General features: G+C 46.8%; 1 protein-coding gene across 4 annotated transcripts in view; it reads left to right on the plus strand.

Annotated features, from left to right (window-relative positions):
• The window catches only part of CYSTM1 (cysteine-rich transmembrane module containing 1), a 39,886-nt gene extending 17,729 nt beyond the window's left edge, over nucleotides 1–22,157 (plus strand). For all 4 annotated transcript variants that reach the window (XM_014529078.1, XM_014529077.1, XM_014529079.1 and 1 more), the window contains one exon: nucleotides 21,975–22,157. In XM_014529078.1, the coding sequence (XP_014384564.1) occupies nucleotides 21,975–22,084 (110 nt within the window). In that variant the 3' untranslated portion in view covers nucleotides 22,085–22,157. The remainder of the gene's footprint in view (nucleotides 1–21,974) is intronic.
• The last annotated feature ends 5,599 nt before the right edge of the window (nucleotides 22,158–27,756 follow it).

Here is a 27,756-nt window from a genome sequence, read left to right on the forward strand (position 1 = left end):
TAATTCAGATAGTTCAGCTTAAGAGTCTTGTACCTATAACTTCTTGCTGTACTCTTGTCTCTCTCCTGTCTTTTCTGACCCACATTCATCTGAATTTAGGGCCTTAGGCTGCCTCTGAGATTTTCCTAAAGCTTAACCCCTTATTAATCAAAAGTAGTAACAGAATCAATAGTTTATTTTATTTCAGGATTTGAGGATTCTTTAGAATGGGTGGATTCCGTGGAAGAAAAATATGTTTGAGGAATTTTACACTCAATATGGGAAAGATAATACTTTCATAGTGTCAGATCAGAGGCTGTGCTAAAATTGAATAGATGTTCATACCTTTAAAAGATTTGGTTTATTGTGAAGGAAAGCTTTTACAATCCAAGATTCTGTTTTGCTATAAATTTTAAATAGCTCGTGCTCAGAAGAGTGCAGGAAGTATAGCCAGTAAAATCAGAGTAGTTGGCATTCAGGTCTGTGACATCAGAGGGGGATTTCCTGAAAATAAATCTCAGTTTCCGGTTTTCTGCTTCAAGACAAGGTAACCCTGTGATGAATGAAAGAAGGCAGACTGAAAATACCACATAATGTATGATTCTAGTTACGTGCAATTCAAGAACAAGCCAAAATAATCAATAGTGATGAAGATCAGAATTGTGTTTACTCCTGGCTGTGGAGTAGGGGGTGTGGGTGGGGTTGGTTATTGATTGGGAAGGACACAAGGGAACCTTCTGGAGTATTAGGAATCTTCTTTACCTTATTCCGGGTATAAACATTCTTCAGGCTGTACATTTATTATTTGTGCACTACCTTAGATGTTATATGCCAATGAAAAGAAAAGTCAGCCTAGTATTTGGGTTATCCAGCAGATTCAGCCCAGTGCCTGCCTGGTGTTGTCTTCCATGCATAGCCCTCATGGTCTATAGTGTGTAGGCCATTTCTAGACCTGTTTTGTTTATACTGACTGTAACTAGCATTCGATAGATGTGGAACTTCATAGAGCTTATCTAGAGTAAGTGCTTCCTGGGCTTGCAAAACATACAGACTTCATCTTCTTTCTTTACCTTTGGTGTTATATCAGCCTTTTTGAGAAAATAATATCTTAATTCTTCTTAGGGTGAAAAGGCTCTGTTTATCTCACCCAATATAATAAAGAGCTAATATGCTAATTAGACCAGACAGCGGCACGACCTTCCGGAACCACCAGTGGGCAGGGGGCAGGGCCTTGAGGCCGCCAGAGCTGTGAGGGCTGAGGCAGCCAGGGCTGCGAAGGCCTACCCTTGCACAAATTTTGTGCATCGGGCCTCTAGTTATTTCATAAATGTATTTGAAAGCTATTTAATGTTCTTTCCTTTGGGATTTTTTTCTCTGTTCTCTCTCTTTCCCCCTCCCTTCACATGGCCCTTCAGTGTGTCTGGCTTGGGCCTCCTTACAGCATAGTGGGCTCCTTCCATGATAGTGTGCAAAAGTGGAAGCTACCAGGCCTTTCTTTAAAAAAAATTTTTTTTAAATTAACTAACTTCTAATTTTGAAACAATTTTATTGGTTAAAGCAGCCACAGGTCTACCTAGCATGTGTTCTAGGGAAGGGGACTAGATCACTCCTTGATGGCGGAGTGGCAAGGCCACATTGCAAATGGCACATGGATTGGGAGGCCTTTGGGAACACTACCACAGTCCCAGTGGTGAGGATGAACTCCTGTGCAGTGGAGCATCTAAAGAACAAAACTTCTTCTAGGTTCTTGTAAAAATGCCATAGTAACAGACCGTTTAGAGTTAAAAATTAAACACAACAGTATCTCCAGTGTCATGTCAGAAAATTGGCAGTCTGTCTTGTTAAGGAACGTTCTGTGAATTGGTTAGAAATTCATGAAAGAAGAGGTTTTTTAATTCTGTCATCAAAATTGAAATGACTCCCACTCAGATACCTTAAATCATCAGAAGTGGGAGAGGCCTCAGATGATCACCCAGGTTAATCACCATTCCACGCTCCTAGCAGACATCACTAATCAATTGTGGCTCTTTCTGCTCAGCCCACATGTGGCTTCAGCCACTCTGAATAGGCTTGAATTGTTAGGTAAGAGGAATCCATTTACTATTCCTGCTAGGCTAACCTCCTTTTTTTTTTTTTTTTAGAGATATTCAAAGTGAAGCCCAGAGAGGCTTAGTGAGTTTTGGCTTGGATATAAGTCTTGATTCCAAGCTAAGTACGTATTTCCTCCTGATGCCTTGCTGCTATAATCCAGCACAGATCCCACAGTGATTGTCAAACACCCACCAAAGGAAAATACCTCCTTTTCAGCAATTCCCTCTCCTATCTCCCTCAGCCCCCCACCCCTACCCCAAAACCCTGTTAATTACAGCAGGGCACCAGATTCCTAGTAAACAGAGGTAAGTGGAGTGTGAGCAAGCTGGATCCAAACCCTGGTAACGCTAGGGTCTGGCAGGTTACTGAACCTCCTGTTTTGAGTGTGCCTGCTTCCCCTTGTAAGCTTCACGAAGGCAGTTGTTTCTCTACTTCATTCACCTCCTTCCAGAGTACCTGGAACAGTGCTGACACAATGTTTATGCTCAGTGAATATGGTTGAATGAATGGCAATATCACTATATTGAAAGGTGGTTGTGACTTCATGTTAGGTATCTGGTCCCTTTCCCTTGGGACCCTTCCCTTACTAGCTAACTCTTTTGAATCCAGATATTGGGTTTTATACATGCTCTTCTTGGTTCAGACTGTGATATCTGGCAACATAATGATTTAAAATAAAACAAATTCTGCCCAGCTGGTGTGGCTCAGTGGTTGAGCATCAACCTATGAACCAGGAGGTCACTGTTCGATTCCCTGTCAGGGCACATGCCCAGGTTGTGGGCTTGATCCCTAGTAGGGGATGTGTACAAGGCAGCTGATCAGTGATTCTCTCATCATTGATGTTTCTATCTCTCCCTCTCCCTTCCTCTCTGAAATCAGTAAAAATATATTTTTAAAAATAAAATAAAACAAATTCTACTCCAGCTGAGTCCTTGGGATGCCCCCATGGAGACCAAAAGCCCAATTGGCCTTCGCCTGGGTTTCTAAGCCTGTAGATAGGGAACTGAAAGTGACCCTGTTATGGTTCTTTGTAATTTGAAGAAGCAAAAGCAGAGTGCCTGTTCCAGGAGTGCCCTGCTGGGTCACTGGCCAACCAGTAAGAAGTTAGGAGCGGCTTCTCCTTTAGTCCACAGTCCCAGATGGGCGGGGGAGGGGGGAGGGGCATGTTTCTTCTGCACACTTTCTAGGTGTCTGACATTGCTCTCATCAGTCAGCGTGAGGATAGAAGAGGAAGGAATTGAACGGTCTGGCATCTCTGGCTCATTGGCTTGAGGTATGGAATTACAGTCTGGCGTGTTTGAGCCTTTTATGCCTTTCTTCATCAGAAACTCTGATCAGGCATTTTCATTGCCCTGGGAAGCCTTTCTAGCATAGAGTCCAGCTCAGTACCGTCTTTCTTTGCCAGGTATCAGATGACAGAATGTCCCAGCAAGGACGCTGCATGGTGCCACCAAAAGCCGCATTGGCTTAGGAATCTAGGTTTAGTTTCTCCGGTTCCCTGGACTTCTGTTTCCTTATCTGTGAAACTGGGATTGCAGGAATGTGGTGAAGAATAAAGTAATATGTACAGTGTATGGCACTTTGACGGGCATTGAGGAAGTTAGTACCCTTTTGCAACTCACAACATCTTTCTGAATTTTTGCTTGTGGGTGGATGGGGGTGGTGAAAACAGGAAGTTCTCATGGGGAAGGTGGGGAAGACAGGGACTGAGGGTCGTTCCTGATCTACACTGAGAATTCCCACTGGCCTGAGGCAGCTGTGGGCAGCCCCAAAGTCATCCCATCTACTGTCATAGCCACATAACTGGCCTCCCTCCTCTTGCCCCTGCTGTCTTCTACCCAGACCCGATTAAAAGCTAGAATTTTTGCAGTGACTAGCACAGTCCTCTATGAGTAGGCTGTGCCCCCCTTTCACCTCCCCACCTTACAGAACCCAAGTTTGTGTGCCTGATGCTTCAAAAAGCCAAAACTCAAAATGTCAGAGTTTGGAGTAAGGAAAAGTTTACTGACCAACTGAGAATCTGGGAGACTTAATAGTGCCTCAAGTCCCTCTTATTCCCTGGACTAGGTTAAGGGATTTTAAGGAGTTAGGGGGACCAAGTGTGCCAAAGCCTGGTGAGGCAAGTTTTAATTGGAGGACCTTGGAACTTGGCCATTTATGGTAGGAGGAGTCAGCACTGGATCTTCCTGGACAGCGGACCCTTCACTTCTGAAAGGGTACCGTGTTCAGGTTCTGGTTATATCCAGGTCCTTTGATGTATGTATGTGTGTGTGTTTGGAAGAGAGCTTGGGGGGTGGGGGGGTGGGCGGGGAGATGGGGACAGGTGGTGAGACTGGTTCCAGGTGCAGCTGGAGGCCAAAGTTCTCTTCTCTGCACATGCTTCAGCTGCATGACCTGCAGTTTTGGTCTCTTGTGTCTGAAAAACAACTCAGTGTCTTGTTAAACAGGACAGGACCATTTGTTTTATTTTATTTATTTATTTTTTAAATATATTGTATTGATTTTTTTTACAGAGAGGAAGAGAGAGGGATAGAGAGTCAGACATGCCCTTGACCGGAATCGAACCTGGGACCCTTCAGTCCGCAGGCTGACGCTCTATCCACTGAGCAAAACCGGTTAGGGCAGGACAGGACCATTTGAAGCTATTTCTGTGGTTACACCTGCAGGCTCTGCTCCATCTTCACAGGCCACCTGTTCACTCACCAGGCCACTCCCCCTGCTGGGCCTTTGTTTTTGCCTGTCCCTTTCCCCCTGCCTTTCACTTGCCTCAGAAATCTATGCAGCGCCCTGACCGGTTTGGCTCAGTGGATAGAGCGTCGGCCTGAGGACTGAAGGGTCCCAGGTTCGATTCCAGTCAAGGGCATGTACCTTGGTTGCGAGCACATCCCCAGTGGGGGGTGTGCAGGAGGCAGCTGATCGATGTTTCTAACTCTCTCTCCCTCTCCATTCCTCTCTGTAAAAAATCAATAAAATATATTTTTTTAAAAAGAAATCTATGCAGCTTTTTGCCCTGTCTTGGTTCTTGCTCAGCTATTACCTAGTCAGGGAGGCCTTTCATTCGCCTCCCTACTCCCTCTGCCCCAACTTGGCTCTCTCTGGCCCTGTGCTTCCCCCCTCTTTTCCCTACTTCCCATGCTTTACGTGTTCCTTGGCTGCCTTTTTCCTCCCACTGGAATATAAGCTCCTTGAAAGCAGGGACTTTGGTATGTTATTCCGTTACTCAATTCCAAGGAGTTGTTGAATGATTGTGCCCCACTCCCTGCATCCTCTACCTGCACAGGTATCTTGTGAGGCATTCTCCTTCAGGCCTTGGGTTCCTTTTCCTCCTCCTCTCTGTTGGGGTCCAACCCCAAGTGGCCCTAAGGAGCTGCTGCTAACTGAGGTTTTGCTGTGTGTCAGGCCTGTGCTGAATACTTACATCCTTCATCATTTACTTAGCATGAGGCCCTATGACGTGGGTCTCATTAAAGATGAGAGTTTACCCAAGGTCAGAGCTGGGCAGTGGCGGAGCAAGCCCAGGATAAGTGGTATTATCCCAGCGTTTACAGATGGGGAACTGGAGTCTCGAGAAGCTACAATGCCTTGCTCATGTTCCCCCGGGTGTCGGACCCAGAGCCTGACATGCTTCCATGTGTCATGTGGCCTCCCATGGATCAGTACAAATATTTTACAACTTCATCTTCCTTTTTCCCTTGGAAACACCACTCACTCATTCAGTAATTGCCAGTTAAGTGCTCTCTGTAATTTAGTGCCAGGCACTAAATATGTTACCATTTCTACTTAGATCTTATTCAGGTGCTCTGTGTACACCATCTTATGTAATCCATACAGCAGTCCTGGTGGTTTTCCATGTTAGAGATGAGGAGACTGAGATTCAGAGAAATGAATTAATTTACCTAAAGTCAAGTAGTAACTCGCTGAGCCATGAATTTAACCCAGGTCTGCCTGATTTCAAGTTTTATTCCTAACTTTTGTGCTCTTTTGTTTTCCATTAGGGAATATTCTTAAAAATACTTCAAAATTAGCAGTAACAAGCATAGGTCACAGCAAGAAAGAAGGCGGGCTCTATGCGTAAGAGGAGTTCCCTCTGGGGACACTCAGTTGCAGCTCTTCCTTCTCACAAAAGCAGATGCGGTTGGTCTTGAGTAAGTGTACTGGGCTCTTAGCACCAACTTTGACTCTTTCTCCTTCAGGCCTTGGGTTCCTTTTCCTCCTCCTCTCCTCTGTCAGAATCCTGCAAGTGGCCCTAAGGAGCTGCTGCTAACTGAGGTTTTGCTGTGTGTCAGGCCTGTGCTGAATACTTACATCCTTCATCATTTACTTAGCATGAGGCCCTATGACGTGGGTCTCATTAAAGATGAGAGTTTACCCAAGGTCAGAGCTGGGCAGTGGCGGAGCAAGCCCAGGATAAGTGGTATTATCCCAGCGTTTACAGATGGGGAACTGGAGTCTCGAGAAGCTACAATGCCTTGCTCATGTTCCCCCGGGTGTCGGACCCAGAGCCTGACATGCTTCCATGTGTCATGTGGCCTCCCATGGATCAGTACAAATATTTTACAACTTCATCTTCCTTTTTCCCTTGGAAACACCACTCACTCATTCAGTAATTGCCAGTTAAGTGCTCTCTGTAATTTAGTGCCAGGCACTAAATATGTTACCATTTCTACTTAGATCTTATTCAGGTGCTCTGTGTACACCATCTTATGTAATCCATACAGCAGTCCTGGTGGTTTTCCATGTTAGAGATGAGGAGACTGAGATTCAGAGAAATGAATTAATTTACCTAAAGTCAAGTAGTAACTCGCTGAGCCATGAATTTAACCCAGGTCTGCCTGATTTCAAGTTTTATTCCTAACTTTTGTGCTCTTTTGTTTTCCATTAGGGAATATTCTTAAAAATACTTCAAAATTAGCAGTAACAAGCATAGGTCACAGCAAGAAAGAAGGCAGGCTCTATGCGTAAGAGGAGTTCCCTCTGGGGACACTCAGTTGCAGCTCTTCCTTCTCACAAAAGCAGATGCGGTTGGTCTTGAGTAAGTGTACTGGGCTCTTAGCACCAACTTTGACTCTCAGTCCACATACGTGTGAATTCAGGCTTTAACTTGCCAGGTCTGCGCAGGTAGGCCCAGCGCTTCCTTAAAGTCCCCCTGGTGATGGCACTAGGTCTCCTGGACCTGAGGGTCATGAGGACACTGGGGGACTGTCGGCTCCTAAAGATGGCCTGAGGTTTTTCATCTTCTCAGACAGAGACACAGTCTGTTTTAGTCAAATACTTCATGCAAAACATTCTCTTTTGCTTTTCAAAAGCCTTGGCCTGCCCAGCACTCAGGGGTAATGGAGTATGAAAGGCAACTATTCTTTGCAGGTCCAGTTTGCTCAGCTGGCCGGGGGATGTGCCGGGCGCCTGCTGCCTGGGCCAGGCTGGGTTGGCCAGACCTGGCTGGCCTGGGGGAGCGGAAGTGTTTGAAGTCTTGCCCTGCTCACAGGCTGGTTTGCTTCATTGTTCTTCTTTGCCCCCTTGCATCCAGGTGCAGCCTGGGTTTTCTGCTCTAATACTACTTTTACTCAGTTTCAAAACATAACATACACATTCCCTTCACTTCTCACATAAGCTGTTAAAAGTTTAGGTTGATATAAACAATGAGGAAATTGGTTTGGTGGGCAAGATAAAGAAGCCTGCTTCGGGTAAAAGGCATCTGGGAACTAGAAGGTGGGGGTGGGCTAGAGTAGGTCATTCTCTAGGATTGGAGCCCAGGCTGTAGTGTGGGGCCCACCCTGTGAGTGTGGGGTCACTTAGGGTGGCAGGGATCTTTCCTAGGATTTATTCTTCCAAATAATAATAATGAGGCATTAGCTGGCCGGCTCCAGGATCTGAGCCCAGGCGGTATGGCATGGCGCCCATAGGCACCTGGCTCCTGCTGCCCGGTGGTCAGGGTGGTTAGCCACGGGGAGGAAATCTTCATTCTGCTTATATTGTGGCTCCCAGAGTTGAGATGTGCTGAAATGTGGGACATCATGACAGGATTGGTGTCTGAGTCACCAATGAGGGCTGAGCCTGGCAGGCATAACACAGATGTAGTGACCAAGTCCAGCTTGATCAGGGGCCGGAAGAGTGGCTTCTCCAAACCTGACTTTCGAGGCTCGGCTCTACCCCAGGCTGCGACTTCCGGGTTACACCACAGTTCTTGGACAGAAAGGGGGCCTCATATTTATTTTTTTAAAACATTTTTATTGATTTCAGAGAGAAAAGGAGAGGGAGAGAGACATAGAAACATCAGCGATGAGAGAGAATCATTGATCAGCTACCTCCTGCACGCCCTGTACTGGGAATCGACCCCACAATCCGGGCATGTGCCCTGACCGGAATCAAACCATGAACTCTTGGTTCATAGGTCAATGCTCAACCACTGAGCCATGCCAGCCGGGCAGGGGACCTCATTTATAAAAGAACTTTTAAAATTACAGAAATATCTCCTATAGAATGTAAATAATACCCATAATTTTGCTATCCAGAGATAGTTGTCAACATTTTGGTATAAATCTTTGGTGTACTTTTAGTTTTTTTATGATGCAGCCCCTTTTGGAAGTTCAACTAGTGTGTTAATCTCTACCCATGGGGTATATTTACAGCTAATATCATGCTACATGAGAGTATTGTTGGGCATTTTTTGTTTTCTTCTTTATTTTAAATTCATCAAGTCCGGGTCTCCTCAGCAGCATCTCAGCCCTATAGAATATGCAAGTCATTGCTGAGGAGCAGTGATCACTGTTCATTGAAGTGTCCGTTTCAACACTGCTGATCATGCGGGGTTTTCTTTCCCCCACTCTAAATTATTCTTGTTTTAAAAAATCTTAGTACAGACTTGGTGTGGTGAGCACACAGTACAGTGTACAGATGATGGTTGTGGAATTGTGCACCTAAAACCCCTATAATTTTGTTAACTAGTGTCACCCCAATAAAGTCAATAAAAAGGAAAATAAAATAAAAATCTCAGTACAATTTGGAAAGCTCTACAATTTAGCCCTTTATCTAGTTTATGGAAAAACAGCAACAATAATAGCTATAATTTATTGTTTGTTTTGTGCCTGGCACGAAGCTAGCTGCTTTTTGAGGAGTTAATCCTATAAACTTTATAACAATCCTAAGAGGTCAGTGCTGTTATTGTCTCCTTTTTCAGTTGCAAAATCCAAGCCACTAAGAGGTTAAGGGAATTGCATTTTGCTTAAATGGACCATATCAGGTATAGCAAGTGTAACCCAAGCCCAGCACCCCTGATGGAGAGGACCTGGCTCCTGCCCGCTCAGCTGAACTCACAGGCAGGCGGGGCTGGGAGACCCTCAGGGACAGACCAGTGAGTGGATCGTGGCAGTATTTGTGGTCTGCCCCGGTTTTCTGCTGTTCCAGACTTGCCTTGGCTCCTTGAGGGAGTGGCTCCCTCCTCCAGGAAGTATTGACTTTCCTGTGGACTTACCGGAAAGCCTTATCAGCTCGCAGCCAGGAAGCTTGCTGCTACCGGGGCTGCAACCGTTTTGGCTTTGAGAGGCCATTACTGCCCCCCCTCCTTTTCCCACTGCTGGGCTCAGTGGCTTTTTCCTCATTCAGTCACAGGTGTCTTTACAGGTTCAGGCTGGGATCCTGATTGGCAAAAGTGGCACACTCCCTAGTGATGCCTTTACCCATCCTCAGCCTTTTAGACTAGAGTTTCTGAATCTGGAGAAGAGAGTAGAACCACCCCCCACCCACACACACACACACATACACACACGTGCGTGCACACACACACAGCACACACACACGCGCGCACACACATTCTTCTTCTAGGGAGTGTACCTGGGGTGTGTGTGGTGATGTGAAGAACTTTTTCCTTGGGGTCCAGGCATCAGGCCCTTTTCCCAGGGACACACCTGCTTAAAGATCCTAAGTTGGGAACAGCCTAGGAAAGATTCTGATGCATTTTCCTTAAGGGGGAAAAATCTCAATTAGACTTTTTTTAGTAGCGTCTTGGCTCCTTCTGAGCTTTTGCATTTGCCCTTGAAATGAGTTCATTTGGTAACCTAGGAGACCTTGTCAGCTGGAGGATTTTAGGGAGACTGTTCAAGATTGTTATTTGAGTTGTTCTTAGTGGGATAAAAATAGATTTCTGCTTTGGGAGTGTGTGTATAATGGGTAGTTTATAAAGGATCAATATCCTCCGTTCCTTCCCTCCGCGCCCCCCCAACCCCCCAAATAAGCCCTGTCCATGTACCCTTGGGCAGCTGTGGGTAACCATGACCTCCTGAAGGCTCTCAAGGGGCCCCTCTGGAGAAGGTGTCTTGTGGCTGCAGGGTCCCCTCTCTCTGACCCAGGCAGGCTCGGGACCCTGAGCTCCCTTTGCTCGCTTGATGTTCCCTAAGACCTCCTCTAGTCAGACTGATCCCTTCTGGATAAAGTGATGGTTCAGATACCAGGGACTGCCCTCAGCCATTTCAGGAAGGTTCAGAATGAGCCGAGAGCTCTTGAAGGGTTTCAACTGGCAGAAGTAGGAGTGACTCCCTTCCTTAAGAGCTTAAGGCTGACAGGGTCTTCATATTTTTAATCAGTAATGCTTTGCTGTCGCTTAAGAAAATAGTCAGCTAAGCCCATGTCTACAGCCTTTTTACAAGACAGGCCGGAAACAGCTTTTCCAACTGAGGTAAAAGGTGCAAGAGAGATTGTTCATTCCGTTGTTCACGCATTCACTCACTCATTGGTTAATTCCTTCCTTCCACATCTCCTGTATGGCAGGTCTGCTGAGTGTGCCTGTGCAAGACTAGGGGCTTAGAGTGGAAAGTGACACTGGAGTCCTCAGCATTTTTATCCAGGTAGAATCAGGAGCGAAGGGTTCATCTTAGAGGTCAAAAGGAATTCTGAACAGGATCATTCCCTGTTCCAGCAGGGGAGAGGGTGGTGAGGAAGGGGGTTGGTAGAAGGATTCTTGGTGGTCAGCTCCAGCCTGCTATTGGTAGTAGGTAGTTAGGATGGCTGTGTGCTTGTGACATCATTAGGAGGCAGTGCCCCCTGCCTTCCTAGATTTTCGCCCAGCAACCTGGCATCCACATGGAGTTGGGCTCAGGCAGTACTTAGGGGAAATAGACGCCTCTTTTACCCCATTTCCATGTCTCTTGTTCAGTCTTTTAAAAGACTCAATTCATTGTGTAAAGAGAAAAATAGTCTATAGATCTCCTACCACCTTTACATAATACCCATGTTGCTCCCGGGTATCTCAGCACTGAGGGAGTCCTGCCTTCTGTCCGTTAGGTCTCTGTCTTGGGAGTAATAACATCAGCTAGTGTATACTGAGTACCTGCTGTCCACTCATCACTGGCCTATTAGCTCATTAAGCCCCTGAAGAGCCCAGTGAGGCTGCAGGTACTATTATTTCCCCATTTGACAGGTGAAGACACTGAAGCTGTGAGAGGTGGTCATACCCTCAAGGTGGCATTGAGAGAGGACCCCAGGGTATCCAACGCCAGAGCCACCTCTCCCCATCTATAGTGTTCCTAAGAGACATGGACATGCGAGGCCCAAGATATTGGGGTCTGCTTGTGCTGCTCTCCGGGGAGGGGCACTTGACTAACGATGACAGCGGGGCTGCAAGAGTGTGCCCTAGCTTGTGTCTGCCCGGCTTCCAGTTTGCTGAGAGTCCCTGTTCTCCAAACCGGTGGTGCTATAAATAAACCCATCACTTGGGCAGCTACACCCAGCTCGGTGGGTGGGGAGCAGTGCGATGCCTTCTGTTATTTCTGACACACCGGAGGCTCCCGAACAGCCGCTCCGCCTCCACGGCCAACCCCACTCAATTTCCCACCATAGGGTTTTCATCACAAGGATTAGCCTGTTTCTTCTATTTCAATGGAAAGATGGTTGGTCAGTCATGATGTTGGAGACCTTTTTCATTTTCTTTTTTAAAAATTTTATTGATTTCAGAGAGGAAGGGAGAGGTAGAGAGAGTTAGAAATGTCAGTGATGAGAGAGAATCATTGATCGGCTGCCTCCTGCCCACCACCCCCCACGGATGGAGCCCACAACCTGGGCATGTGCCCTGACCGGGAATAGAACCATGACTCCCTGGTTCATAGGTCAACATTCAACCACTGAGCCACTGAACCACTAAAGTTCATCGAGCTTTAGTGACAGGTTGACTAGAACTGGTATTGTTGACCATGGAAGGGAGTTGCTTCCCTAAACTCTGGCCCTGTCTCCCAGACCAGCAGAGTTCTAGTCAGAGTCCTACAGGCCAGGCACCCCTATCTCTCTTTCTCCACTGGGGAAGGCTCTAGCGTCACATTTGCCAAATGGCACTCTCAGTGGGCGAGGTGGTGGCTTTCAGGACCCTTTGTCATTGGCTTTGGGCAGCTGTTGGCTTGTGGCAGTGTTACTGAGGAGCAGGCATCGTTGTAGGTAACTTGGCAGAGCCACCCCCACCCCCCACCCCATTCCTTCCAAGTCTATAAGGATACCTTTGTTGCTCTGAAATGGTGGGCAGTGCGCTGCGGGAGTAGAGAGCACGGGAGGGGACAGTCCTTACAAAGGGAGATCTGCCTCGAGTCACCTTCTCTCCATGTTTGTTGAGAGTGGTCACCCTGTCCCATCCCTGACCTTAGAACTCACCTGCACCAGGCCTCCAAAACTGAGGTACATTTAGGTGAAAACACAACTATTTTTACTATCACAAAATTAAGCCTGACAGTGGAGGAAGAAAACAGCCTGGGGTGCTTTGCATAAATATATCTGCTCGAACTGTTAATCAGTAACGCAGGAATCTGGTACGTGCTGAGGCCAGTTGTGGTCTGTATACCTAAGATAACAACACACTCTGTGTTCAGTAAAAATGATATGGCAACACTTGCCTTATCGCACACTCAGTGGGCACTGTTTGAACGAGACTTCTGAGGCCGGCACTCAGTGTGACTCAGACTAAAGCTGCCGATAACAGAGCAGCCTGTGCCCGTCTGTGCCTGGACACTAATTGGTAGAACCTAACAGCTACCGCCTTGCCTTGGTGATCTCTGCCCATTTGGACAAGTTCCAAAGGGCCAGCTCCCCTCAAAGTAACCTCTCCATTTCCCCCTGTAATCCAGTGCCTGAAAACCAGGAAAATAATAGTTTTTCTCATTTCTATTTAGTTCCAAAATCATGGCAGTCGTCTTATATTCAGGAGCCATTCACTGACACTGGGAACTTGTGGTTTCCGAGCCTATTTCTGTTCTACTCTTGCCTTTTCTCTCATTACTGTTTCTGTGATTCCAAGCATCTTTCCTGCTGCTCCGCAGGATATGAAATAACAGCTCGTGCAGTAATTACCGTCACCACCGCCCCTCCTTGGGGCAAGGGGAGCCAGGCCATGATGACTCTATCAGTGAGAAGCCGGGGCTGTGACAGCCGGGGCCAATATCAAATGATTTCCATGTCTGGGTGAGCCACTCACTAGCCATCGTTTCTTTAAATTTTCTTATATTAGCATAAGGGAAGAGAAAGGACAGAGCAGTAATAAAATTGACACTCTTCTTAGCTCTCTGTAAGGATCTGCCCTGATTTTTAATCCAGTTGTGTTTATCATTGGTCCCACCCAATGTGAGCTTCCTCAATAGGTCTCTGGCTCTTTTTCTAAATGGTCTGTGAGCTGCCTGAGTTGGGAAAGATGCCTTTTATTCCGGGAATCCCCTGCAGGGTTGGCTGTGTTAGGAAAATGAGACGTGATCATGTGAGCAGGGAGAGAGACTGAGCGTAGTGTCAGCAACAGCAGCTTGTTTCTCCTTCAGCACATCCGGCTTGTGAGATGGAGCTGGAGCCGTCTGCTAGAGTCTGCGGCGGGAGGCGGGTGGGCACACAGGCAGGCAGAGTGTACTTTTGGATGACGAGGATGTGCCTGGACCTGGCTGGAGTCCAGGCTGGCCCCAGGGCACTGCAGGGTTGATTCAGGCTCCAAAAGGAAGAGATCTGAAACTGCTTCGGAACAGAACGTCCCTGAGCCACTGGCATAGTTTTGCCTGCTTTGAGGCTCGGCTCTGGTGTCTTTCCTCCTCAGGGTGTTGAGGTACCTGGAATCCTCAGGAATAAGCAGAGGAAATAATGTAGGAGGTAAAATATTGAATAAAAGTGATCATTTTAACCTGTTTAATCCTCACCTGAGGGTATTTTCCCATTGATTTTTAGTGAGTGGAAGGAAGGGGGGAAAGATAGAGAGAGGCATTGATGTGAGAGAGACACATCGATTGGTTGCCTCCAGCATGTGCCCCAACCAGGGCTGGGAAACTGAGATATGTGCCCTTAACCAGAATGGGACCCGGGACCCTTCAGTCCGAGGGCTGATGCTCTCTCTATCCACTGAGCCAAACTGACTAGGGCATATCTTTTTTTTTTTTATCAGTTTTTAAGTATACAGTTTAGTGGCATTAAGTACCTTCACATTGTTATGCAACTGTCACTTTAATCTTCCCAAATTAAAGCTCCATACCAATTAAACAATAGCCCCCCCCCCAAAGCCCTGGCAACATCCTTTCCATCTATGAATTTGACTGTTCTTGGTACCTTCTATAAGTGGAATCATACAATATGTGTCCTTCTGTATCTATCTTATTTCACTTAGCATAATGTCTCGAAGGTTCGCCCGTGTTGTAGCTTGGGTCAGAGTTATTTCCTTTTTAAGGCTGAATAATATTCCATTGTATGTATAGACCACATTTTGTTTATCCTTTCATCCATCAATGGACACTGGGTTGTTTCCACCTCTTGGCTCTTGTGAATATGCTGCTGTGAACATGGCTATGAACAAATACCTGCTTGAGTCCCTGCTTTCAATTCTTTGGGTAAGAGTTTTAAAACACAAGAGCACGGTGTCTTTGAAGGTCAGTTTCTGATGAATCACCTTCTCCACCGAGGGCTGGACTTGCAGACCGAAAGTCAGCTTTACTCACCAGCTAATTTTAGACTCCAACATACCCACACTGGTCACTTGTAACATCATATTTCATTTTGATATTTGACCGGCTTTCACAATGTTACGATTCAGTTTTACAAATTACGTGCCATTGACAATACTTAGTTGTGATTGTAGGGCACCCTTGTCACTCAGAGGTGGGCATGGCACTAGACCAGGGGTGGGCAAACTTTCTGGCTCGAGGGCCACAATGGGTTCTTAAACTGGACCGGAGGGCCGGAACAAAAGCATGGATGGAGTGTTTGTGTGAACTAATATAAATTCAAAGTAAACATCATTACATAAAAGGGTTCGTTTTTTTTTTTTTTTAGTTTTATTCATTTCAAACGGGCCGGATCCGGCCCGCGGGCCGTAGTTTGCCCACGGCTGCACTAGACAGTGCACCTTAGTCAGCTGGCTGCTCTAGGGGTTGAAGGCTCTCGCTGACTCTGCCCCTCCTGACCCAGTCGGGCTGTTCTTTGGCCTTGTCCCCAGACCAGGGTCTGTCCTGGGACCTGAAACCCTGAGCCCACTGACAACCGAGGCTTAGGCCACTCGCCTTACACTCGTGCAGCTTCGTGCAGGCATGATAGTGTCCTGTGTCTGCTGGTTCTTGTCACCTGTTTTATTTCATCCAGTTCTTACACAACGTTTTTAGCATAATTAGAATTATATGTAATCTTTTTTCTGAAATTCCTTGGCATTCGGAGTTGCCATAAGGTCTGGTTTTCCTTGCATCAGCTTAGAACCAGTCGTAGGGCCCTCAGGAAGTGGTAAGGTGTACACACCTGGGGTAATGGGCTTTCGATGGATTCAGCTGTCCTGGCATGGGTCTCTCTACCTCTGGAAAAGACCTCCTTAGGCCAGTGTCCCTCTGTATTTGCCAGACCAGTTAGGAAGTGGAGATGGCTGGTTGTGAAAGTCTTACCTTCGTGGGCACATGGTTATTTTCTGTGTTAATTTCTTATTGGAAATTCTCCAAACCCACAAATGAGCCAACTCCAACCTCTTCTGCGTAGCCAAGGACAGTCGCCAGTGCCCCGGCAGACTTTGAGCCCCTGGTACAGTGAGGACCTAGCCCGTGGGCACACGGCCTTGTGAGTCCCTGCCACTGTGGCTACCTGTCCCTGGCTGGAAGGCTTTGGGGGCTGCGTGTTGACTGCCACTGCGTGCTCCTAGTTCCCGTCCACCTCGTGCTGCCCTCTGTGTGCCTCAGGCCCTGCGGGGCAGCTCACGGAGAAGCCTTGTACCCTGCACTTGGGAACTCCTAGTCTAGTTAAGGCAGTTGGAAACCCTAGAGATAAACCAGCCATTTCTGAGACAATCCTATTTTCTTGTTCTGTTTCAGTGACACAGGAATGAAAACCTTGCTGGCATACAAAGGGAAAGTCTCCTGCCCTTACCCCCAGCGCTGACCTGGCGCTCCGTAATGTGTCCTGTTCTGTAGCCTGCCCTTTCATCTGAAGACTTCCCTTGGCCCCCTGTCTCGGTGCCGCCTTCCTCTTAAGGACTGCTTGCTGTTCCTGAGGCTGTTTCAAATGATCGTAATGATAGTGCGGTAGCAGCAGCTCAGAGTCAGAAAGGTCTTGATGGGCTGGCCTCCGTTCGGAAGGCCCCCGAGGAGATGCTGGGAGCCTCTTCTCTCTTCTCAGGCTGACTGTTGCCTTCTCCTACTGCTTGGGCACAGGGCTGCAGGGGCCGGGAGGGGAGAGGATAGGAGTCAAGTGATATCTTGTTCCCAACCCATTTTAATTTCTTTGGAGCTTCACTGCAGACACCACAGTCAACCCTGCTTTTCACAGGTCACGACACTGAAGCTCAGGGCGGTGAAGGGGAGGCCCGAGTTGGGGCCAAGCTGAACTGGATGGAGCCTGAACCAGCAGGAAGGAAGGGGTGCTGATGAGTCTGCGCTGGGATGAGTGGAGAAGGCACGAGTACACGCTTAGCTGTGGCCGCAGTTTTAGTCCCCGGCTGGTTGCCTTTTGGGGGTTTGTTGTAGATGCTGGAGGATGAAGGGAGGAGTTTGCCAGACAGCAGATCAGATGCTTCTCAGAGGAGCAGAAAGGTCTGTGTCAGGTGGAGAAAAGCCTTTCACACAGTAACCCAACCTCGGCCAGGTTTCTGGCCTGGACCCTGGGAGGGTCCCACGAATGAATCCGGCAGCTGTTCCTGGATCCGACAGGGAGAGGGGGCACTGTCCTGCCCTGGGGCAGGAGCCATTCCCCTGGCAGGGCGAGAAGGAAGAGGTCGATCAAGGGGTGCACAGCCAGATCCCGGAGGCAGGCTGGTGTCTCTGCTCATGGGTGTCAGTGTCTGTACAGAGAAGCTAAGAAATCGCAGATGGTTTAGGCAGGTGCCTGTGAGGCCCACTGTGTGGTTTCCTGCTGGGGTGAGTGGCCACCGAGCCTGGAGTACCTGGGCCTTCAGTGATGGGGCATGTTATCACTAGGCATGGGCCTGGTAGTCAGGATGCAGGTCTGTCTGTGGCGCTTGGTCACAGCCCCTGTGTTGCTGTCCTGTTTGTTCCCATGCTAGCTAGGTCCCTCTTCTGTCCCAGGCTCCGTGTATCGGCTCCCTGCCTCCTGCCCTGGGTGCTGCTCTGTCCTGAGCCCTGTCTGAATTCCCAGAGTCATACTTCTCAAAAATGTAACCATTTTCCCCAACCTGAACCTGCGTTCTGATGCCATGTGGTTGGTTGAGGCCAAAGGCAAAGTGAAGGGACTGTGTGTGTGCATGCACGAGCTGGGGTGAGGGCAGGACCTTGCGTTCTTGGCAGTTCCCCGCCAGCATGGGTCTCCTGGAGGTGCGCTGGCCCTGTTCTCTCTTCCCGACAGTGAAGGCCCCGCTGGTCTCGCAGGCCTTTGCTCCCAGAACAGCCTATGGCTCTGCCTTCTCGCCTCGTTTATTTCCGAGGAGGCTTCTCCCCAGAGTCGGGGTGAGCCCTCTTTCTGTCTGCCTGTCTGGATCTGCTACGAGAGGCCTGCTCTTTACTCAGTCAGGGAGGGGTCTGCCTAAAGGGTCATTGTCATTTGAATAACAGTAATAACATCAGTGAACATTTATTGACCGATTTACCATGTGCCAGGCACTGCTAAGTGTTTTACATGCCAGTCTCTTAATTTTCCCAACAGCCCTGCGGGGTGTATATTACTAATCTTGCCCCTATTTTACAGCAGAGGAAACTGAGGCAGAGAGGCTGTCACCTGCCAAGGTTACATGGCAAATGAGTAGATGAGTCTATTCAATCCAATTTGATGTCTGATTAAAATCTCTGTTCTGAAATCCTAATTGTGGTTTCTCCCACTAAATTGGAATAGTGCCTGGGAACTGTGACCTGGATTGATTGGAGTGACAGTATCAGGTAGGGAGGTTCCTTCCCTGCTTCTCTACACACACACACACACACACACACACACACACACACACACACACCACCCCCCCGGAAGAAATGTTCCTGGGCCAGCTTTGGTAAGGGCTGGGGGTCTGGAGAAGTGGGACAGAGCCTTTCTGAGAGCACAGCTGGTGCCCGCTGCAGCTTAGTCATTTTTTAAGTTGCAGGGCGGGGTAGTCTCTGACCCCCAGAGGGATGTGCGATGCACACCTTGCCCACTGCAGCCCTCAGCACTGCTGGGGGTTCAGGGCAGCTCTGTGTCCGCTCTGTGAATACAGCCCTAAGTTGGCTCCTGCCTCCTCACAGCAAAACTGTCCTCACCAACTTTCCAGAGACCAGAGTTCTGCAACCACCAACTACAGGCCTTAGTGCTTGAAGCCCAGAATTTCAGCGCAAAGAATTCACACTTTTCTTTGGATTATTAGGCAAGTACTAGCCTTCACACTGTGCGTGTGCCTAGAATTGGATTCCCTGACTCATGAAAGGAGCTTCCCAGAGAGCACTCAAAAGCCTCCTAAAAGGAGCTGAGTCAGGGCTGAGCTGCACTGGGCTGAGAAGCAGCCTTCCTTGTAGGTTGATCCAGGTCTTGCAAAACCAGGGAATTTGGCTATGAGAGACCTGAGGACCTTATGGGTAGGGCCAGGTAGCGGGGTTGCTGATCATAGCTGGCTACAGATCCATGGGCTCTGACTGCACAGTCTAGATGGCCAGAGAAAGTGGGTAGGAAGGAGGAACCCAGACATTTTTGAGTGAAGGAGTGACATGATGGAAAGTTAGGTTTAGAACAGTGGGAGTGGACTTAGCAGTGTGGCCAGGTCTGCAAGCGTGAGCCCTGTTTAGTCATGTTTACACATATCCTGTTTTTAAAATATAAATACATTGTTGCCCTGGCCAGCGTGGCTCAGTTGTTTGGGTGTCGTCCTGTGCACCAAAAGGTTGCCAGTTCAATTCCTGGTCAGGGCACATGCCCAGGTTGCGGGCTCAATCCCTGGTAGAGGGCATGCAGAAGGCAGCCGATGAATGTTTCACTCTCACATCAATGTTTCTCTCCCTCCCTCTCTCTCTAAAAATATTAAAAATTAAATACATATATATTGTTAAGAATAAATTAAGCCCTAGCTGGTTTGGCTCAGTGGATAGAGTGTCAGCCTGCGGACTGAAGGGTCCCAGGTTCGATTCTGGTCAAGGGCACATGCCAAGGTTGCGGGCTCAATCCCCAGTAGGGAGAATGTAGGAGGCAGCCAGTCAATGATTCTCTCATCATTGATGTTTCTATCTCTCTCTCTCCCCTCTCCCTTCCTCTCTGAAATCAATAAAAATATATTTTAAAAAATAATAAAATGTGTGTACTTACATTAAAAACAAACAAACAAACAAAAACCGACACGAGAATACCACCTTCTAGTTGATTCTGGCCACACCTATAGCCCCCTCATGCAGTTGCCTCCTCTATGCATTGGGACCACAGAGTGTGCAGGACTTCACAGACTTCAGTCCGATGATGAAAAGAATGATGAAGGCTGACTCTAGGAGCAGTAGGCAGGTGCTTGGGCTGAGGAGGCTTTGGCCCCATGTCCCAGCAATCCATGGTGGTGTGGAGGGCCCCAGAGGCAGAGGAGAGATGTGGAGGGGATATTTCCAGGACAAAGGAGACAATGAGCCCATTGAGTATGTATTGCCAGTGTCAAGAGAAGGCCCAGGGGTGGCACTGCTTTCAGGGTCAGATGAGTAGGCACTGAACTTCCTGACATAGGTACCGCCGAGGTGACAGGCTGGCAGAGGTGGATAGCAGCTGTGTGGGGCCTCACTGCCAGAGGGACCCTGCTGAGGAACGGAGAGGACCAGCGCATGGTGTTCGCCCTCACGGGTGAGCAGAGACAGGAGAGCTGGGGGCTGGTGAGGGACCTAGAAGACCATTGACTCCTCGGGTTTGCAGAGGCAGAGACTGGCGGTCCCTGCTTCCTTGGTGCCCTTTCTCCAGGACCCGGCTTAGGTGGGCCCCTGTTCAAACCTAAACCCAAACCCAAAGGGGAGTGAAGAGGCTGGGGTTGGTTTGATAAATTCTGAAATGCCTCCAGCGGTGCTGCTGGAAGGGGGGGGGGCATGCAGAAGGGACCCTGGCAGTGGTGTTTGGGACCTGGCATGGGGGAGAGGGGGTTTCTGCCTCACGGGGCTCAGCCTTAGGAATTGCACAATGCAGGCCGTTCTGGTCTCTGAGCTGGAGGGAGTGCCATTTGATATACCTGCTGCTTCCTAGTGTTTGGCCAGGGTTGAAAGTCAGCAAGGCCTGAGGGAGGTGTCAGAATTGCATTGAAAGCACATCTGATAGGTGGGACTTGGGGTCACAGGGGCCAGATCAGGCCATGAGAGGAGCAAGAATAACTGGGAGCACAGGTTAGGTAGAGTTGGGCCCAGGGTGGTGTCTAGGCAACAGTGATATGGGAAGGCAGGCCAGGAATGAGGCCAGTGCCACCAGGGAGCCCAGGTCAGGCAATGCCAGCTGCCCACAAAGCCCCTGGAGCTGGAACTTATGGCAGAGTCTAGAAGAGGTCAAAGCATGCTAGAACCAGGCCGGCCCTCCTCCTGCCCAGAGGACCCCCAATGACAGGAGAGGAGCAGCTGAGTGTGGCTCTGGAATCAGACAAGCCTGGATTTGAGAAAAATGTAAAATGCAAAGTAAAAGCCTCTATCCCTTCCCACACCGACCTCTAAGTTTCGTATTCTTTCAGAGACTTGTGTATATGTGTGTTTGTGTGTATATATATATCCTTTCATTCTACAAATAAAACAAAGCACTGCTCTATCCCTTGCTTAATTTATTAGCAATATGGAAGAACCACCTAGTTCTTCTTCATGGCTGCTTAGTATTCTCGATGTGCTATGTACTGACTTACCTATCAGTCTCCAGGTGACAGAAATTGAAGTTCTTGATAGTTTGGGGTTATTTTGATACAGTAGCAATTGCAGCATACACCTATTTTTAAACACCAGAATTATTTTTGTAGAAAAGTTCTAGATACAGTGCTGGGTCAGCGTTGTGTGTACCCCCAAACCCAATTTTCTTTCAAAGGGCTTCTACTAGTTCACACTCTTGCAAACAGTGTTGAGAGTTATAAATGGTGATGGTAACAGCCTGTTGTGAGGATTAAATGAGATAATGTATAAAGCTTTCGGCCAGTCCCTGCCACATCAGGCTGCAGGCCAGGGCTCACTGCAAACTGGATCACTGGTCAAGTATCCAGAAAGGTGCTGGTCTGGGTTTCAGAGAAGGGGAGGTGGCAGGAAACAGTGGTCTAACAGTTGCTGAGCAGATGGCACCTTTATTTACACATTGAAGAAATGGCGTGCCAGACACTGGCATGGGACTGGACCAGTGAACCAGGTAGGCGTGGCTCCCCCCTGGTGGAGCAGCAATCTGGAGAGGGAGGGAGACAGCCAACATGTCTCCACAGATTGTGTGCTAAGTGCTATCAGCACAGGATGCTGCTGCTCATATTGCCCCCTGACTGGGTCTCTCTCCCCCCTGCCCTTCCCTGTCCCTCCCCTGCCTCTACCCTGCCCCCACTCTGCCCCCAGTGTACGTGATGCAACAGGAAAGGAAGACGGACGACACCGGGTGTCAGGCGGCCTTGGCTGCGTGCTGGGCCGCCCTCTGCTGCTGCTGCCTCCTGGACAACTTGGACTGAGCAGCCAAGACCCAAGTGCTCCCTCCAGGCGTGCTGCCTCCTGTAACTGGAATAAACAACTAGTGCCGCACAATTTCCATTTTTCTTTCTTTGACAAATACCTAATTTGCAGATTTTTAAATTTTAGCACCGATGATGGGTGTGAAATGGTATCTCACTATTCCAGTTTACCTTCCCTCGTTTTTAGTGACCTTGAATATATTGATTTGCTTTTACAAATCTTTTGAATTGCCTTTATATCTTCTTAGCCCCCCCCTTTTTTTCTATTTGTTTGTCTTACTGATTTGTAGGGAGTTTTTAAATATTCCACATACTAGCATGTTACTATTATAGGTTTACAAATATCTTCTCCCTGTCTGTCTGTCAATCTTTCTTATGTTGTATTTTCTAGTATGAAAGTTTTTAAATGTCATATTTATCATCTTTCCCTCATGCTTTATGTGCTTTAGTCTTTGAAAACTAACTTCCTATTCTAAGAACATAAAAATAAGCCTATATTTTCTTCTAAAATTATTCACATAGAATCTTTAGTCCACCTAAATTTATTTTTGATCATGGTATAGGATAAAGTTCTGGCTTTCTTTTTCCATTTTGATAGTTCCAACACCATGTATTGATTAGGTCATCCTTTACCCATTGATTTGAAAAGAGATTTGTCATATACCAAGTTTCCAATAAACAACTGGGCTAGAATCAGAAGTCTGGTATGTTAAACATCTTCCCAGCCCTGGCACATGCCCATTTTTCTTCCTCAGAATTTTCTTGGCTATTCTTGGTCTTTCACTCTTTAATCTGGATTTTAGGATGAGTGTGTGTCAGTTTCTGTGGAAAACCACCACGTTTGGCTTTAACTGGGATGACATGTCATTTACAGAGTACTTGGGGAAAGAGTTGACATACTTACAGGATTGTCTTCCTATCATGAACATGTTATCTCTCCACTTACTTTTGTCTTCTTTTAAATCCTTCAATAAAGTCAGATAATTTTCTTCATATAGCTTTTGCATATTCTTTGTTGGTTTTAAAATTGGAGTTCTCCTTAAGTACATTATAGTTTAAATGCTACTGTGAATGAATGCTTTTTAAAAAATACTACATTTTTGGTAAAAATAATTTCTTCACTCCTGTGGGATCACAGATTAGAAGATTCTAACCCAGTTTTATCACCTTGGGGCACTTTAAATTGGGAAGAGCAGTTCATCGACCTGCCCTTTGCATACTCCCAGGGAAGCACCCACCGTCTACAAGGACCCACATTCACTCTGTAAATGCTGAACAGCTCCAGTTATTAGGTGATAGACCATATAGAACAGACTCCATCCTTGCCATCGTGGTGCTAACTGTAAGGAAGGAACTAGACATTAAATAAATCCCATAGGTAATAACTGACCATCTATATTCCTATGAAAAGAAGATATGTATTGCTATGAAAACATAAAAGGGGGACCAACTTGCACAGTCTAGGAGGGATATGAAAGATGAGTAAGTGTCCTCAGGCAAAGTGGTTGTAGGATGAACAGGTGCAAAGGCCCAATGGCAAGAGAGATCATGACTCATTTGAGAAACTAGAATCAACATGACAGAGAGCAATTGGATGTTGGGAAACAGATGAGAAACAGGCAGGAGCAAGATAAGGGGCTCATAGCCCCAGTTAGGGATTTTGATTTTTGTCATGTGAATGGTGGTGGGAAGCCATTGGAGAATTTCAAGCAAAGGGATGACATGATCAAATTTGCATTTTGAGAGATCCCTTTGGCTTCCATGTAGAGAATGATGGAGAGACATGAATGCATTTGAAATATCTGGAAGCAAAATCAACACGACTTGGTAATGGACTGGATACAGAGATTGAAGAAGGGAGAGGTCAGGGATGATTTCTGGGCTTTTGACTAGAAGTAGACGCCTAGTGGTGATGTTTGTGGAGGTTGGGAACAAAGGAAAGGAACATGTTTGGTTTGGAGGAAGAGAGAACCAAGTTGAGCTCTGAACATATCAGACTGAAGTATCATGGTGTAGATGTCATGTAATCATGGAGCTTAGAGAACAGGTCGGGCTGGAGATATGGGGAAGGCATTGGTCTATTGGTGGTAATTGGAACTGTGGGAGTGAATGAGATCAAGTTGGGTAGAAATATGGATGGAAAAGAAAAGGTGGCATGTAGGGCTGAGCTTTGAGGAAAACTGAAGTGGACCTGTAGATGATGAACCTAACCTACAAAGTCAGAGATCATAAACCCAGGAGAATGGGGTGTCCTGGAAATGGAGAGAAGAATTTAAGCAGGGAGTGATCAGATATTGCTAGGAGGTCAGGTAACATAAGAACTCAGAAATGTGTATTGGACTTAACCACACTATTATCAATGGGGAGGGGGAGGGGGACTTCTCTCCAGTTCCTGTTCTGTGAAGGACACCAACAGAGGAAGACAGGACTGCTAGGACCAGAGATAGGGGTCCTCAGGTCTGGAGGGAAGCAGACATTTGTGTAGGCATGGAAGAGACAAGCTCAGAGGTACAAAGAACCAGCTGGGCATGAAGGCATAGAACCCTTGCTAAACTGGAAAGAAGCATGCAACAACACATCAAGTTCCAGAAAGGCCAGACACCAAGTAAGGGAGTCAGGCTAATTCACTCAGCTTTGAATATAGAAAGAGAAGATACTGTTCCTCAAGCAGAATGTGTCCCCTGGGGTGGTTGGTTGGTGGAGGATCCATCATGTAGGTCACCAAGCATGTGACTATCCATGCTCTGGGGAGGCCCTGCTGAACAGTATAGATCCTTCATGACTGCCATTTTCAGATTTTTCTAATGTTTTCAAAAGAAACTTCACAAACAACTCCAGTATGAGAAAGATACTTTGGAATTGCAGTTGAGATGAGGGACCACCCCCTACCTTTTTATGGAACCCCTGGGAACCTGAGAAATAGTGCAATTGAAAGCCTTTGGTCTTTCCAGATTTTCTAGTGCATTTGGCCAAGCCCAGGGAGGGTCGGGCTGGATGAGGTTTGCCCTGGAATGTCCTTCTGGGATACTGCCTCACAAGCAAAATCAGTGTGTAACTGCTGGTGTGTATTCTGTTAAGATCTGGAAGGTACTTTATCGCTGGGTTATTTCCACTTTTTGGCGATTATAAATTTATGTGCAGGTTTTCCTGTGAAACTAATTTTCATCTTTAAGGGGAGTGGAATACCCAAGAGTGGAATATATGGATATGATTAAGTATGTGTTTAAGAAACTGCTACTGATTTCCAGAGTGGCTGTACCATTTGTATTCCCAAGGGTAAAGAATGACTTCTAGTTGCTCTGTATCCTCACCAGTACTTGATATTATATTTTTTCAATTAGCCATTCTCATAGGTGTAATAGTGGTATCTCATTGTGGTTTTAATTTGCATTTTTTAAATGCCTAATGCTGTCATGTATGTATTTGCCCTCCTTATATCTACTCTTTGGTGTCTGTTCAAGTCTTTATTAATTTCAGAGAGAGGAAGGGAGAGGGATAGAAGGATAGAAACAATGATGAGAGAGAATCATTGATCGGCTACCTCCTGCACATCCTACACGGGGGGTCAAGCCTGCAACCCGGGCATGTGCTCTGACCAGGAATCGAACCGTGACCTCCTGGTTCACAGATCGATGCTCAACCACTGAGCCACACCAGCCAAGGCTGTTCAAGTCTCTTGCCCATTTGTAAATGGAGTTGTTCTCTTACTGTGGACTTTTGAGTCTTTAATATTAATTCTAAATATTAAGTCCTTTGTTGCAGACTATCCCCTTAACAGTGTCTTCCACAAAACCAAAGTTTTCCATTTTGATTTTTTTTTTCTTTTTCTTTTCTAGGTCATGCTTTTATGTCAGGTCTAAAAACTCTTTGCCTAACACCAGGTCATTAAGATTCTCTTTTGTGTGTTTTTTAAGTTTTACATTTAAATCTATGATCCACTTTGGTTTAATTTTTATATAAAATGTGAGGTTTTTTTAGTTTTTTGTATGCCAATTTTTTCAACATTTGTTTGAAAAAAACTACCCTTTCTCCATTGAATTGCTTTTGCATATTCGTCAAACATCAGCTGACCATGTTGCTGTGGGTCTATTGTCCTCTTTGTTCCATTTCTTTGATCTCTGTCTCTCCCCCTTTGCCAATACCAAACTGTCTTGACTACTGTAGTTTTATATTAAATCTTTCTTAAAGTAAGGTGGTGGGTTTCCTCCAACTTTATTCTTTTTCAAAATTGTTTGTTGTTCTACTTCTCTTGCCTTTCCATACATTTTAGAATCAGTTTAGCCACACACAAAAATATTGCTGGGATTTTTATTAGAATTGGATTAAATCTACATATCATTATGGGGTCTGAGGGGTATTTCAATGGGATTGCTTGTTCACTCTTATGTGCCACAGCCTTTAATGATGCAAGTCAGCCTGCTCCTTCCTTCCTTTGCTGTGTTGTAGTTATTCGAGTTAAACCCCAGCTTATGACTGGTTACTTTGGTGTCTTTTGAAGTCTGGCAGTAACAGAGATGTGGCCTACATCACTGTGGTACGAACAGCCATGAAAAGATGACTAGCATGATGAGCGGCTTGCGGCCTGGCCATGCTCTGGGTCAGTAAGCCACCATCATTCACAGCCTTAGTTTCCATGAGTCTCAACTAATGAACAGTTTGTGAGCAGGAGCATGATGGTTTGCCAGCCCTTAGAGCAGCGGTTCTCAACCTGTGGGTCGAGACCCCTTTGGGGGTCGAACCACCCTTTCACAGGGGTCGTCTAAGACCATCGGAAAACACATATAATTACATATTGTTTTTGTGATTAATCACTATGCTTTCATTATGTTCAAACTGTAACAATGAAAATACATCCTGCATATCAGATATTTACATTACGATTCATAACAGTAGCAAAATTACAGTTATGAAGTAGCAACGAAAATAATTTTATGGTTGGGGGTCACCACAACATGAAGAACTGTATTAAAGGGTCGCGGCATTAGGAAGGTTGAGAACTGCTGCCTTAGAGGATTCGCTCTGCCTCGAGGTCTTTACTCTCCTGCCATAGGGTCATAGAATTGTCGTGTTCTGGGCATAATCAGATTTTTTTCCTCTGGATTTTCCCTAATTTCTTCTGCCTGGCATGGCAGCCTCACTCATACTTATTTCTCCAAAAACTGCGTTAGAAATATATTCATGATACAATGAATTGCTTCCTCCCTTCTGCTGTGGTAATGTCATCCATGACATCGGGGCTTCTCATACTTGTTGACCCCTCTCCCCTTTGGTCTGTATAGTGACATCTTCCCCAGCTCACAGCCATGGCTTCTCTTGTCTGAGGCGATGGTGCAGACTTCCAGCGAAGTGGGGTGCCTAGGAATCACCTGTTGCTTGTGCCTCATCCTGTGTACTCCTGCCCATTATTGCCCTACCATCCCCCCTGTCTCTTGGCTGACTTTAGAATAAAAGAAAAGCTGCTTTCTACTCTCCAAACTAAATAAGAACAGGGGTCCTTCTAAGGTGTCTCTTCCCCTCTGGGTATGAGATTATCCACCAGAATAACCTTCTTGTGCAACAGAAGTGGGTCTGTCACCCTAGTAAACTATTCGAGGTTGCCTTTTGGTGGCTGCTTCTCTCCCGGCATGAGATTCTGGACGTGCGGGACCCTGCACTCTCTGGGCCTGGGGGCG

This window comes from Myotis brandtii, unplaced genomic scaffold (genome assembly GCF_000412655.1).
Source record: "Myotis brandtii unplaced genomic scaffold, ASM41265v1 scaffold668, whole genome shotgun sequence".
Lineage (NCBI taxonomy): Eukaryota > Metazoa > Chordata > Mammalia > Chiroptera > Vespertilionidae > Myotis > Myotis brandtii.